Source organism: Eumetopias jubatus, unplaced genomic scaffold (assembly GCF_037043125.1).
Source record: "Eumetopias jubatus isolate StellerSeaLion01/CBP00866 unplaced genomic scaffold, mEumJub1_p1.0 scaffold_13, whole genome shotgun sequence".
In the NCBI taxonomy this organism is placed as follows: domain Eukaryota; kingdom Metazoa; phylum Chordata; class Mammalia; order Carnivora; family Otariidae; genus Eumetopias; species Eumetopias jubatus.
In genome coordinates, this window is record NW_028274819.1 from 51,919,191 (window position 1) to 51,932,539 (window position 13,349).

General features: G+C 41.6%; 1 protein-coding gene across 1 annotated transcript; it reads right to left on the bottom strand.

The window, feature by feature from the left end:
* Window positions 1–327: 327 nt before the first annotated feature.
* On the bottom strand, window positions 328–12,397 carry LOC148162646 (E3 ubiquitin-protein ligase TRIM22-like). The gene is made up of 8 exons (XM_088017639.1): window positions 12,276–12,397; window positions 8,611–9,104; window positions 7,940–8,035; window positions 7,067–7,297; window positions 4,046–4,068; window positions 2,739–2,839; window positions 2,413–2,439; window positions 328–2,155 (listed from the first exon to the last, which is right to left on the bottom strand). The coding sequence occupies exons 1-8, from the start codon at window positions 12,301–12,303 to the stop codon at window positions 1,560–1,562; spliced, it is 1,596 nt and encodes a 531-aa protein (XP_087873765.1). The 5' UTR covers window positions 12,304–12,397; the 3' UTR covers window positions 328–1,559.
* Between the last annotated feature and the right edge of the window lie 952 nt (window positions 12,398–13,349).

Genomic DNA, 13,349 nt, shown 5'->3' on the forward strand with positions numbered 1-13,349 from the left:
TGAGCCACCCAGGTGCCCCCATTTCATATTCTTTAAAGAAGGAGAAGGAGAAGGAGGAGAGGATGGAGAAGGATGGGGAGGAGGGGGAGGAGAAAGGGGAGAAGGGGGCGACTGAGGGGGGAGGGGGAGGAGGAGAAGGGGGAGAGTGCAGAGGGTGGTCAATGCAGTGGCATACTCCGGTGTTTCACCACAAGGAAGAGGACTGAGCACCAGAGGGCTGTCTCTCATAAGCACAGCTGAGCCTAGACCTGACCTTCTCTACAGGACACATCATGAAAAGCCATACTGTCTGCATGGGATTTCAGGATCTGTGAAATGAGACTTCAGTAGAGTCAATTATCATTTTATTAAAGCAAAACCAAACCAAACCAAAACAAAACAAATTGTTTCTCATCGATACAGCTTATAATTTTTCCGCAATAAAAATATTGATTCTTACAAATAAGACTCTTAGGTAAGTGCTCCCCATTTAATAAAATTTGGTTTCTCAGTGTGACCCTAGGAAATAGGTACAATCTTTAACAGCAATTTTTATTTTAGGAAAGTGAGACCAAGAGGTGCTAAGTAAGTTGCTCAAGTTTACACGGCTTTTAAGTAATGAGACAAGATTTGACCTCAGAAACTCTGAGCACCAAAAATCTACTCTTGATAAATATTTTACTTATGTGCTTCTGCTTTAACTCTGTGATACATAAAGGGGTGCCATTGATAAGGCAATCCACTCTGAAGGATCCAGTACCTAGTGACAGATCCCTATGCATTGTTCTATGTCCTATGCACTTAGAATTGATAACTTTCCCTTTGTTAATTCCATTCAACAGCAGAGGGAACGAGGAAAAGCGATGTCAGAGGAGGTACAGCAATACTGCTCTTTCTATAGAAGGGATTAGATGTGTTCCCTTTGCAAATAGGCAGTCTCTCCTAATACTAAGCAAAAACTAATAAGGAAAAATAAAGCATTCTCCCCCAATGAAAACAAAATATTAGGAAGAAAACATCAAGCTTTCACTGCATGGTAGGGATGTGTAAAAGACTGTGGAGTTGACTTGTGTTCCCCCCAAATTCATATGTTACCATCCTAACCCCCAATACTTGAGAATGTGACCTTTTGGAGATAGGGTCTTTAGAGGGGTGATTAAATTAAAATGATGCAATTAGGGTGGCTCCTTTTCCAATCTGACTGGTGTCCTTAGAAAAAGGGAGATTTAGGCACAGAGAAATGCAAAGTGGGAAGATGATTTGAATAGATACTGAGAGAAGACAGCCATCTGCAAGGCAAGGAATAGAACCTTCCCTCACAGCCTTCAGAAAACAAACTCTGCTGACACCTTGCTCTCAGACTTCAGCCTCCAGAATTGTGAGACAAGAAATTTCTGTTGTTAGCCTTTGTTTGGGGGGACTTTGTTACAGCAGTCCTAGCAGACTATTCCAAAAACATTCTAAAATGAAAGATGGAGAAAAGAAAGAAGATGTGTTCAGAATGGTGCAGATGAGCTCAGGTGTAGATGAACCCCAGGACAAGGGGCGCTACACAGAAGTAGGAGAGGGACTAAGAAGGTTCAGGAAGTCGGTGTGCACAGGGTAATTGGGTGTTGACAGTTCCAAAGATTGAAATATGGGTAAGTGGTCTGAGAAAACTGACAATTAGAAAACTTGTAGATGAGTGACCCCTGATTTGTGACATTGAAAAATGAGACAATACGTGCTTCATGGTCTAGGAAAACCCCAACACGACAAGGAGGAACAGGCATGAAAAGAGTCAAGACCTTGGAATCAGAGGTGGAAGACTCCTCAAAGACCTTATACTCAGATCCATTCTGTAACCCAATAACCCAGTAGCCAAATTGAGGTGTGTATCTAGAGTAAACATCTGAATGTTTTACATTTGGATCAAAAACAAACCCAGAGCTCCCTTTTCTCTTGAGGTTTCTTGCTTTACTGTACACCCCGAGGATCCAGGCAATCTTCTCAGACACATCTACTTCCCAGTAATACTTCCCTGAGGAGAAACATTGGCAGCCCAAGATATCAAAACCAGAGAAATCGCTTAGAAATATATTTTTAAGCGAGAAGTTGTGCACAGCTTTCACTTGTCTTTTATCAGCAGAAAGGGCAATATTCGAAATAGCATTGACTGGCTTCAGCAACACGTCCACTGTAGGAAAAATGACAGGGTCAGGTGATGGATACAGAGTGGGTGTGTGTTGTGACATCAGGAGGTGGAATATCAGGAATTGACTGGGAGGAACTTATGTTGATGGGTGAGAGATGAGTAGGACACTTAAGAACTGTTGTAAGCATGCGTGTTTGGGGAGGAACACATGAAGCTAAGATCATAGGACCTGACAGTAACCACAACGTCTAAAAAGGGATCAGAATATGTGATTTGAAGAACCTGTAACTCCTTCTTACCCCAGTAGCGTCGGACCTCTGTCAGCTCTGAAATGACAAAAGTTTCAATGATGTTGTTAGAAGCAAGGAGTAAACACTGATACCTATCTTCTCACTAGAATGGGGACAGGGAGGGGCGTCCTGTGAGGCTATGAACTGGGGAATGAGATGATGAACCAGACACCTTGACCATTCCCCCTTAGGTCTGATCACACCTTCAGCATTAGAGATCTAGCTCTCCTTGTCAAGCCTAGATCTTCTCTCATCTACAAACAACATCCTCTCTCCCATTTTGCCCTGATACTACAAGAATTCCACACCCACAACCTTCCTCTGACTCTCCTTACCTTTAAACACTTGCAGCATCCCACTCAAATCTGGAATTAAGTATGTACTCTTCAGTTTCTTGGAAACAATGTTTGGCTTCTTGAAGGTCCAGCTCTCACTCCTAGAGAAGACAAAAATTGATCACCCCACACTTCTGACCTTGTGTCTCTGCAAGACCACTGTTTCCCTTACTTTTCACTCCACTGATTCACTTGAATGCTCTCCACCGGAGATACTGAGGAGGGGGGCCGGATGGAATGAGCACTGATGCTGCAACCGGAAGAAATATGCTCATATCTACCTTTCCATTTACCCTCTGTGTGACCTTCAGAAGATCTTCACCTCAAAGAAGCTCATGTTCTTCATTCTAAAATGGAAAAATTAACTGCACACTCTAGTCCTTAAAAATAATAAAACTAGATTAAATAATGATGCCTTTAAAAGGTATTTGATACCTCTAAAAAAAGTATTTGATATATGAAGGAGTCACTGCCATCTTAGTGGTTCCACCTGGGACAGGCCGCAGATGTGAGTTCCCAGGCAGGTGATCAGTAAAGAAGCTCCAGAGCCCGGCTCCTGAAGGATTTAGGTTATCAAGTATGGAGCTCCTGTATTAAAAGTCTGAAGGATCTCTAAAGCCTCTTATCCCAGTACAGAAGTCCAGATATTAATATTTAAGGTTATATTCTCTGGGGAAACATCACAAACATCTGGAAAAGGAGAAGTTATGACACCAAATTAATAGTGGTCTGAATTTCATGTGTTTGGGAAGACCTTATACTGCCAAGGTAGGCAACTTTAGACACAGGAAGACCATATTTTCTACAAGGTGCTAAAGTGTGTAAGCAAGATGAGATTAATTATTGGTACCAGGATGAAAGCCACTATTCCCCAAAACTGGAGACTTTTTTTTTTTTGGAAGTCCAAATAAAACCACTAGAAAGACCTGTTTCTTCTAACATCAGGAAGAAAATAAATGCAAAGGAGCTGTCCTTGTGGAACATTTGGGGGCCTGGCAGATGGAAGACAGTGTCTTCTCTGAAATAAGATAGGCACCTATGAAATATGGAAACAAACTGAGGCAGAGACTGAAGTTTGACCAGAATGAGTGAAATCATGGTCTTACTGGCCCTAGCTCTGTGACCTCCCACCACCCAAATTCCATTGAAAGCCTTCATCTTTGATCAAAAATTTGAAATGATATAATTCCCAAATTCCCCAGCTCTGTGTTTTTCTTTTTTTAATTTTGATTGATCCCAAGATAACTCTCATGGCTATAATTCTGTCCTCACATAAAAAAGGACCATACCTGGTCTCCCACACTTACCTTTTCATGACATTAATCATATCCTGGGGAGAAGAGAGAAAACATGAGTCAAGTATAGGATTGCCATGTTTAGAAAATAAAAATGGCTGGTTAAAATTTAATTTTAGGTAAATAACAAATATGCTTTAGTTTAAGTATGCCTCCTACAATATTTAGGATACCAGGGTATGCTTCTACTAAAAAAAAAACAATTTATCGTTTATCTGAAATTAAAATTTAATTATGCATCCTGCATTTGGTCTGGCAACCCTCCAAGGAGATATAAGCCCTCCTACCTTAAAAAGTTTTATGCAACTTAGACCCCTAAAGCCCCTTGGTATGATATGAATAAGGAGATTATCAGAATATGGAGGACAAAATGTAGAGATAAGACCAAGATCAACCATCCCAAGGACTCATGTGATTATGTTAGAAAGGTGATTTCCAGTATTTGGAGATGGGATATATTTAAAAAGATGATAAGAGACTTGACATTTAAAAAAATACGTTCATGAGAAGACCTCATTAATTCATTATCCTTTTATTTATTCTAGACACAAATAAAAGTGAAAACCATATTTGCCAGACATCATTCCAGGCTCTGGAAAGTCAAATATGAATAATCAATAATAATAGTTCTCAAAAAGTATACTTTCTTTTGCTGCAGGAACAAGTAAACAAGAACTTCAAACAGATGTTTATCTGGCTTCCCTCTACCCATTCTATATATCTCCTCTACACTACCTACAGGTAATCTCCCCAAATTTTAAGCATGAAATAAGCCACAGGAGCCAGAACCTGAGGAAGTCTAAAATGTAACTTACCATTTCCCAACTATTTACATTCCATTGTCCAAAATTATACCAATATCTGCTCAAATCACTGTTTTAGAAAATATAATATCCAACTCTGAATTCCAATATTGTATTAAGTCAGTCTAGCCTATATCCTGAAAATATTTTAGTCATCTTCTTATTCCCAGCATAGCCATTATTTGCCTTATTTTTTGAACAGAAATGTAATAATATATTTGGTTTCCCTCTCTCCAGCCTAACCCCTTTTATACCAACAATGACTTGGCCACCAGTTGGCTCCACATCCTCAGATAAAGTTTTATTCTCTGATTAGGCTTTTTTGTTGTTATTGTATATGACTAAAACTGGTTTAAATTTAAAAGAAAAAAGAATAAATTCCAGGGGAGGTGTAACTTGAGTCATAGCTAGGTTTTTTTTTTTTAATAATTTTTTATTGTTATGTTAATCACCATACATTACATCATTAGTTCTTCATGTAGTGTTCCATGATTCATTGTTTGTGCGTAATACCCAGTGCTCCACGCAGAATGTGCCCTCTCTAATACCCATCACCAGGTAAACCCATCCCCCACCCCCCTCCCCTCTAGAACCCTCAGTTTGTTTTTCAGAGTCCATTGTCTCTAATGGTTCGTCTCGCCCTCCAACTTACTCCCCTTCCTTCTTCCCCTCCTGCTATCTTCTTCTTCCTCTTTTCTTTAACATATATTGCATTATTTGTTTCAGAAGTACAGATCTGTGATTCATCAGGCTTGTACACTTCACAGTGCTCACCATAGCACATACCCTCCCCAATGTCTATCACCCAGCCACCCAAACCCTCCCACCCCCCACCAACTCCACATAGCTAGGTTTTTAAATGAAAAGCTTGTCCTCAGAATCTGTTCTCAAAATTCTATTTTCCACCTGCAATACTGACTTTCTTCTTAGACTCTGTATGGAATCAACTCACATCTCCTGGTTTAAATGATAATCCCTGATATATTACTTGGTGAAAAAGAGAACTTCTCTTTCTAGTCATGATAGTGAAATTCTAAGGCATAAAAATCATTGACCTAAACTGGGTCAGGTGCATATATCTTAAAATAATTACCGCATCATTGGATAGGAATCTGATATTCTGATTTACTTAGAATTGAGAGACACGTACCTCCCTGATGCTGCTGATTTTACAAACCCTAACCAACTACATGGACTGAGGGTAAGGATGGTTCCTGAATGGGTAATTGAAGAGGTCGTTACCAAAAAAAGGTAAGGAATTGAGGTTGGACAAACAAATGTCCCATACAGCCCACCCCTTCACTGGCTACCGTCTCACCCTTTTTAACAAATTATTTCCCCCCAAAAAGGCTCAACATAATACAATGGTTACAATAATTTTAAACATGGATGACTTATTTCACATATAAATTATAATTTAAGATCAATTAAAGATCTAAACTTAAGACCTAAAAGTATAACACTGTTAGAACAGAACAAAAAGAAAAATCTTCACAATACTGGATTTGGTAATGAGTTTTTGGATATGACCCAAAAAAGCACAGGGAATAAAAGAAAAATAACTAAGTTGGACCACAAAGAAGTTAAAAACTTCTGTGTATCAAAGGACGCCACGAAGACAGCGAAGAGACAATGCACAGAAAGGGATAAGATATTTGCAAATCATATATCTGATAAGGTATTAGTCTAGAGAATATGCAACAAACTCCTACAACTCAACAACAAAAAGCAAACAACCTAATTGGAAAAATGGGGAAAGAATTTGAAGAGATGTTTCTCCAAAGAAGATATACAAATGTCCAATAAACCACATGAAAAGATGCTAAACATTAGTGGTCTACACTCAGGCAATGCAAATCAAATCCACAGGTATTGCACAGTCTGGACTCAACAAGAAAATCAAACATAAACAGAGATTGGTGTTAGTTGACTAAACTCAGTGAAGAGATGCCTTACAAATGCAAGATGGCAGATAATGGGAGCTTATGAAGAATTTCTCTCCAAATATTTTGCACTGCCTTTCATAAATTGCTAACAATGGCCATTTCCCTTGTCGTTCATAATTTGAATTATCCCTAGGACACCCGAAATGACAGAGAAGAGGTACTGAGGGGCCCAAGAGCCTTGAATGTCACCAGAGGGAAGAAAGTGCAGGGACCCAGCAGAGAAGGCAATTTTGTCTCTGTGTTTCCCGATTCTCATCCTGTAGGAGCTCCAACCCAAGACTTACCTGCACTTTGTCTGCTGACGACCCCCATATCTGATGCTGGATGTCTGAGATGAGCTCTCTCAAGCACTGCTTCTGCCGGGCCAGCTGGTCTTTGGCCACTACCAAGTTATCCAGCACATTCACTTCGTCTTCCTCCAGCTTTTGCAGCACCCTCTTCTCCTCGCTGTCCAGGGTGCCTCTTATTTCATTAAACCCTTTCAGAATCCTCTGTCTCTCAGTCTGCATATGACTCTTTGGGGATGAGAAGAGAAAGAGGCAGTCAGTCTGTCTGGCCAAGGGCCTACATTGTCTGGGCCTGGGAGCCAAGACAAGAACTATTTTCCTCAGGGACTTCTCAAAGAGAAGGGAACAGGCAGTGAGCAACTACTGAGAAAGTCATTTCCCCACTATTTGCTCTTGAGTTTCTCCCAAAGGAGTAGATTAAAGTCTACTTTAACAAGGCCCACCCTGAGACACAAAGTGACACCGGGATGAGGCTTGGATTGCAGACACCTGTCCTGGATAATCACGCCACACCGCATAGGAAGCCCTTCCACCCACAGCTCCTAAGTAGGGAATGCTGGGCTTTTCTCAGTGTGTTTTCTGCAAGTGTTAGTGCCTCAAAGTTGATGATGCATATGGGACATGGGATTCATGAGTCATTTTTACATTGCTTTCCTCCATGCCTTCACCTCCAAATATTTGGTTTCACTTGTGATATTTGTACTCTCTGGCACCCAACCCCCAACAGGGAAGGAATGAAATGAGGACTAATTGAGAATCCCCTGAACTCCTTAATTCTGAGGTCACAGAGGAAGGGGCCTCCTTGTGACTGGACTGAGGTGCTGCCCAGTTTTCTTTTTCAGAACTCCCTCAGGAAATATCTCTTCCTGCCTTCCAGGAAGCTTTCTCCTCCCTGATGTCAGCTTCCAACTCCTCCATTTTCAGCTGCTCCTTCCTCAGCTTCTTCAGAGCTGCCTGGAGCTTTTCCTGTGAGAAAAGAATCACCAGAGTCAAGCTATGAGCTTTCTTAGCACCTGGATAGAGGAAAGAAAACAGACTCATCTCAGAAGAGACTAGGTTACAGAAATGAAACTGGTGATTAGAATCTAGGATGTAGACAAAATTCTGAAGAGATTAATGTACTCTGTATCCCTGGGTGATGCAAGCTACCATCCCTTGATCAAGAGTAACCTGATTATCTCTTTTCCTAGAGGAAGAACTGAGCCTGCCGCAAGGAAAGTCCTTTCATCTCAGTGACATGTTCCCCACATCCAACCAACCGTGTTCCCCAGAAGGGTTTCTTCTGCTCAAAGGCACAATCAGAATTTATCTTGGGAAGCATTTCTCCACTCATCCAACTGCTCTTTGTAGGCTAGACTTATTTCTGATCAAATGAAAGAATGCACAGAAATATCCTTTAAATCTCAGAAGCTGAGCAAAGGGTACAGAAAGAGATAGCAGAGCTCAGTTCTATGATGACCAAGGGAAGAAAGTAGTTTCAAAAAGTGAAGGATTCACTTGAGGTACCATTCTGCCCCATCCACCTTCACCCTTGGGCCTACCTGACATTCCATGACCACCTTTTCCATGAAGAATATTTGATGACCACGGTGCTCCACAGACTGGGCACAGTGCTGGCAAATGGCCTTCCCATCCTCCTTACAGAAGATCAGGAGTTTTTCTCCATGGTGCTTACAGAGATTTTTCTGCTGTGGGCTCATGTTCTCCCTGACTTTCTTCACTATGTTGGCCAGGGGCTGATTAGGTCGGAGATTCCAAAACTGGTATTTACGCTGGCACACTGGGCAGTTCTTTTCCCCTCTTTGGTTGGCCCCTGACTCCTTGCTTTTTGCAGTGATGCAAGCTTGGCAGAAGCTGTGGCCACAGTCCAGGCTCAGGGGCGTTGTCAGAAGATCCAGGCAGATGGGGCAGGTCACATCCTTCTGTACATTCACCTGCGCTGGAAAATCCATTGCAGCGCTCCCCCGGCTTCTTCTGTCCTGACAACTGAGGCTGTTCTTGCTCTCAGGATCCTCTTTCAGAGCTCTCTCCATTACTGCGCAGATATTAACAAAGACAAACAGAGGTAAAGGTTATAAGAACTAGATGGATACCCATTGCTATGGATGTGTGAAAATGGAGATACGAAGACCAGCTTGGTGGTTCTGGAGAGTCTTGTATTTGTAGATGGGATTTTACCTTGGCCTGGACATACAGCAAAAACATCTATCGATGGGCACCTAAAGGAGCGTTTTTAGGGTGGAAAAGAACAGCTTCATATACACATAGGATCACACACATGACAGATACTCAAGAAACATAAATTCCAATGAGGAATCTGTTGGTCATGGGAGAGAAAACTCTACACTTTGTATAGAACAAAGGTCATAGGTAGAGAGATAAGTGTGTTCTGTTTCAAACAGATTGGGTGCTATTACAGGTTAAATTATATTCCCCCAAAAGAGGTCAAAGTCCTAACCCTTAGTATGTGTAAATGTAACTTTACATGGAAATAGAGTGTCTTTGCAGATGATCAAGTTAAAATGAAGCCATTCTGATGCGCCTTAAATCAACAGGACTGTGTCCTCACAAAATGAGTCAATTTAGATGTACAGATGGATATGCGTACATGGAGAAGGCCAAGTGAAGACAAAAGCTGAGATCAGGGTGGTGCATCTACAAACTAGGGAACACCAAAGATTGCCAGCAAGCTCCAGAAACTAGCAGAGACAGGGACCAGATCTTCCATCACCACCCACAGAAGGACGAACCCGACCAACACCTTTGATGTTGTAATTTTAGACTCCAGAATTGGGAGAAAATAAATTTCACTTAAGCCAACCATTTGTGATGTGTTTTTTTATGGCAGCCCTAGAAAACTAATATAAATGCTTATGTTTCCTCTATTCATTTATTCTTTATTCTATCATTGAAGAAGTGTGACACCACTGAAACTCTCTCCACCTAAACCAGACAGACTGACACAGAGACAAAATGTAGGCTCCCCTTGGAGATGGTACAAATGTAGGAGTTTCCAGTAGGGTAAGGGCCAACTAGATCCCAAGTTTCCTTATCTCACTCTATCCTGATGGTCTGCACAGAGGTCTGCACAGTTTAGACGAGAAAAATGAAAGTGTCTCCACAATAAGGAGAGAAAGTCCTGTGAGGAGTTTAGACAACATCCTTGATACTTCCTCTGTTCCCTGGGTCAGGAGCTGCCAGCAGGAAAGCAGGGCCTGTTCTTGGCATCCAGCGACCTGGGGAACTCAGAAGTGTTGCAATTCCTCTGCATTTCTCTACATTCAGTGCTCCCTCTTCTACCACCCCTTGGAGTCCAGGGTTTAATCTGCCCCACATGAATGGCCCTGTCCCCCGAGAGCTCAAGCTCTGAGGCCAACTTTTTTCAAAGCAGTCATTTTGTCATAGAAGTCCATGTCCCTAAGGCTATGGCAGGCTCATCCCTGTCTGTCTTTTCAAATTAGATCCCATCCAACTGAGTCTTTTACCTGGATTTCTGGAACAGTCTCCCCACCAGTCTCCCTGATACTGTCATTCATCTCATACAATCTGCTTTCATCACTGTTCACACCACCAGCAAGAATGATTTTTTTTTTGAAGCTCCCATTAATCTTGCCATTCCTCTGCTCAAATCCATGTCATTCAGTTTGAGTCAGTCTTTATCACGGTAGAGTTAGGTTCACCTTACACCTCCTTTCCTACTGCCTCATCCCCTCAGTCTAGCTCCTAGCCCTCCCCAACCCATACTGCTTGCCTTACGTGTTCCTTGATCACTCTGGGCAAAAATTCATCTTAAATCCATCCATTCCATGAAAACTCAGCTCAAAATCACCTTCCCACACTGAGACCTAACCTGAAATCTATTTTAAATTGCAAAGCCCTTTACCAGGGCACACCATAGACACAGAGCCTTGTGGTGGGCTTTTTGTCTCTTAGTGCTATTGTTTCTTTTTTTCATCTTTTCTCATACTGCATTTTTCTTTTGCTATTTGTTTATTTTCTCTCACTCACCCAGAATATAATCTTTTATAGATGCTTAATATTTATTGAATGTTCAGTAGGTGTTAATACAATTCTTTCCTCATAGCTATATGCTTTTATTCTTGTGAATTTAATCAAAATATTTTTTAAATTTCAAAACCCACTTTCTCCCATCCATTGGACCCTGTACTAGCCCCCTGAGTAAACAATATAAACCGGATATGAACCTTGTCTAGATGTAAGACACAGACCAGTGACTTCTGAAAAGTGAGAGGAAAGGAAAGTACACATCAAAATATGTAACATACAGATCAGGGACAAGGTGTCCCTGAGGCAAGATTAAGGTGGAGTTATTTCTGAGAAATTACCAACTCCTTTCCTTAGCTCTGTGCAGGGGAAATGCAGTAAGGAGTTGAGCTTAAAAAGCAATGGAAAGCTGTGTCTAAGATGATGGAGGACAAGTTCTGAATCAAGAGTAGACACCAGAGTGTCATGGGGTGCTGCTGAGGTGAGAGTAAGCCATGGGCACACTGAAAAGAGAACAAATTCCCTGTGGCTGGAGCTCCAGAGAGACAAGTGACCATGGGGGAGCTGCAGAGATGGACAAGCAGTCTGATCATCCAGCCTCTTTCATCAGGCTGGCCAGAAGTCTGGTGATTTATCAGGAAGATTCTGGACAGCTTCCCAGTAGTTACCAGGACAAAAAGAGTAAAAGGTAAGTTTCAAGAGTGTCTTCTGCCCGGCACAGCCCCTAAGATCCCTTTCCCTCCCACAAGTCCAGATAAGGACTCTTTATCTCTACTGGCTCTGTCCAGGAGTTCGGGCTTTTATGAAGAGGGAAAACAGAGCTCCATCTCATAGGCTTTGTTGGTGTAAAAGAGGAAGAGATTTTCTGTATCTGAAAAAAAAAAAACAACTTATTTTGGCTCTCGTTGGCAAGGTAGAAAAGTAGAAACTACAGAAGAGAAAGCAGATGAGAGTAATTCAGCCTGGAGAAATAATGATCCCTCCAAGAAACCAACAAGGCTCTCAGTGTTCTTAAGTCTCCCTTTTTCAGCGGTCACGCCACCCCCAGACTCAATGCACCTCTCTTCTGCATTAAACATACAAGCTGGCTCTTGCGTGAATTCAGAGCAGCTTCAGAAGCACAAATTAAACTCATCCAAATACATTCAATCTCTTCCTCCCAAACTTCCTGCCCTTTTCCTTCACAAACTGCCCCACAAACCTTTAGGCTGAAGTACAGAAGTCTTCATTCAGTGGAGATCAGATGCAGGTATGGGCAAGATTCACTCACCAAGCCAGAAAACTAGTCTTCACAAGGGAGTTTCCCTAGAGGAACTGGGTAGAAACGAAACTGAAAATCTGAGGAGGGGAAATGAAAGAAAGGAAATAGAATGGAAACTTACAAAGCAATAACAGTGGGAGGGCACCAAGTAAGGTGCCAGGAAAGGGTATGTACTAGGACTTGTATCAGCTAGGCACCCAGTCACTACATTTTTATTCCTGCCCTGGCTTACTCTGGCAAGAATGTTTGTGTAAGAAAAAATGTGAAGTACAATGATACAGCCGGAATCCTCAGCATTTCAATTCAATCCTAGAATTATTTGTTGAGCTTATGCTATATTCAAGCCCCAGGCAAGCCACAAAGGATAAAATAATGATCTGGAAAGGCTTGGCACCTGAACCCTTGCAGACTGTGATGGGAAAGATAACCAGTTATAAAACTCTGTAAATATGAGCAGACATAGTGACTATCAGCAGCCATCATTGTGAAAATAAAATTTAAAAATTTCTTCAGTGTGAGCCTATGGAGAAAATTTTTCCAGAATGTCATTGAATCTTAGGAGTATACCACTTAATTACCAGTTTCTATTTCATATGCAGGCAGGTAAGAAAGAAATTAACCACAGTAGAACAAAGTCAGTGCCTTGTTACCCAACAGCTAGGAGGCAGGTGAGAACATGGAGGTTAATACATGGTAGTATTCAAGCATAATCTTTTACTGAGTAACAAACACATCTCCATAATTTTTCTACCTTTCCCCACCTCCTTTGGGAAAAATTTGTCCTTTTTAATCTCAAAGGCAAGACTGAAACATCTTGTATTTCCTATACAGACTTTTGCGCTGTGTGTCTATCTTGTTCTGATGACATGTTCTAGATGGGGCAATTGCACGATGATGGAAGCTCCACCTTGGACCCCTGACTGGCAGAATTGCAGAGCATGGCAAACTTCACACATGAACTGATGGCAGACCCTGTCGGGTGACTGAGAAGCCAATGTTTGGTGAATTAAAGCA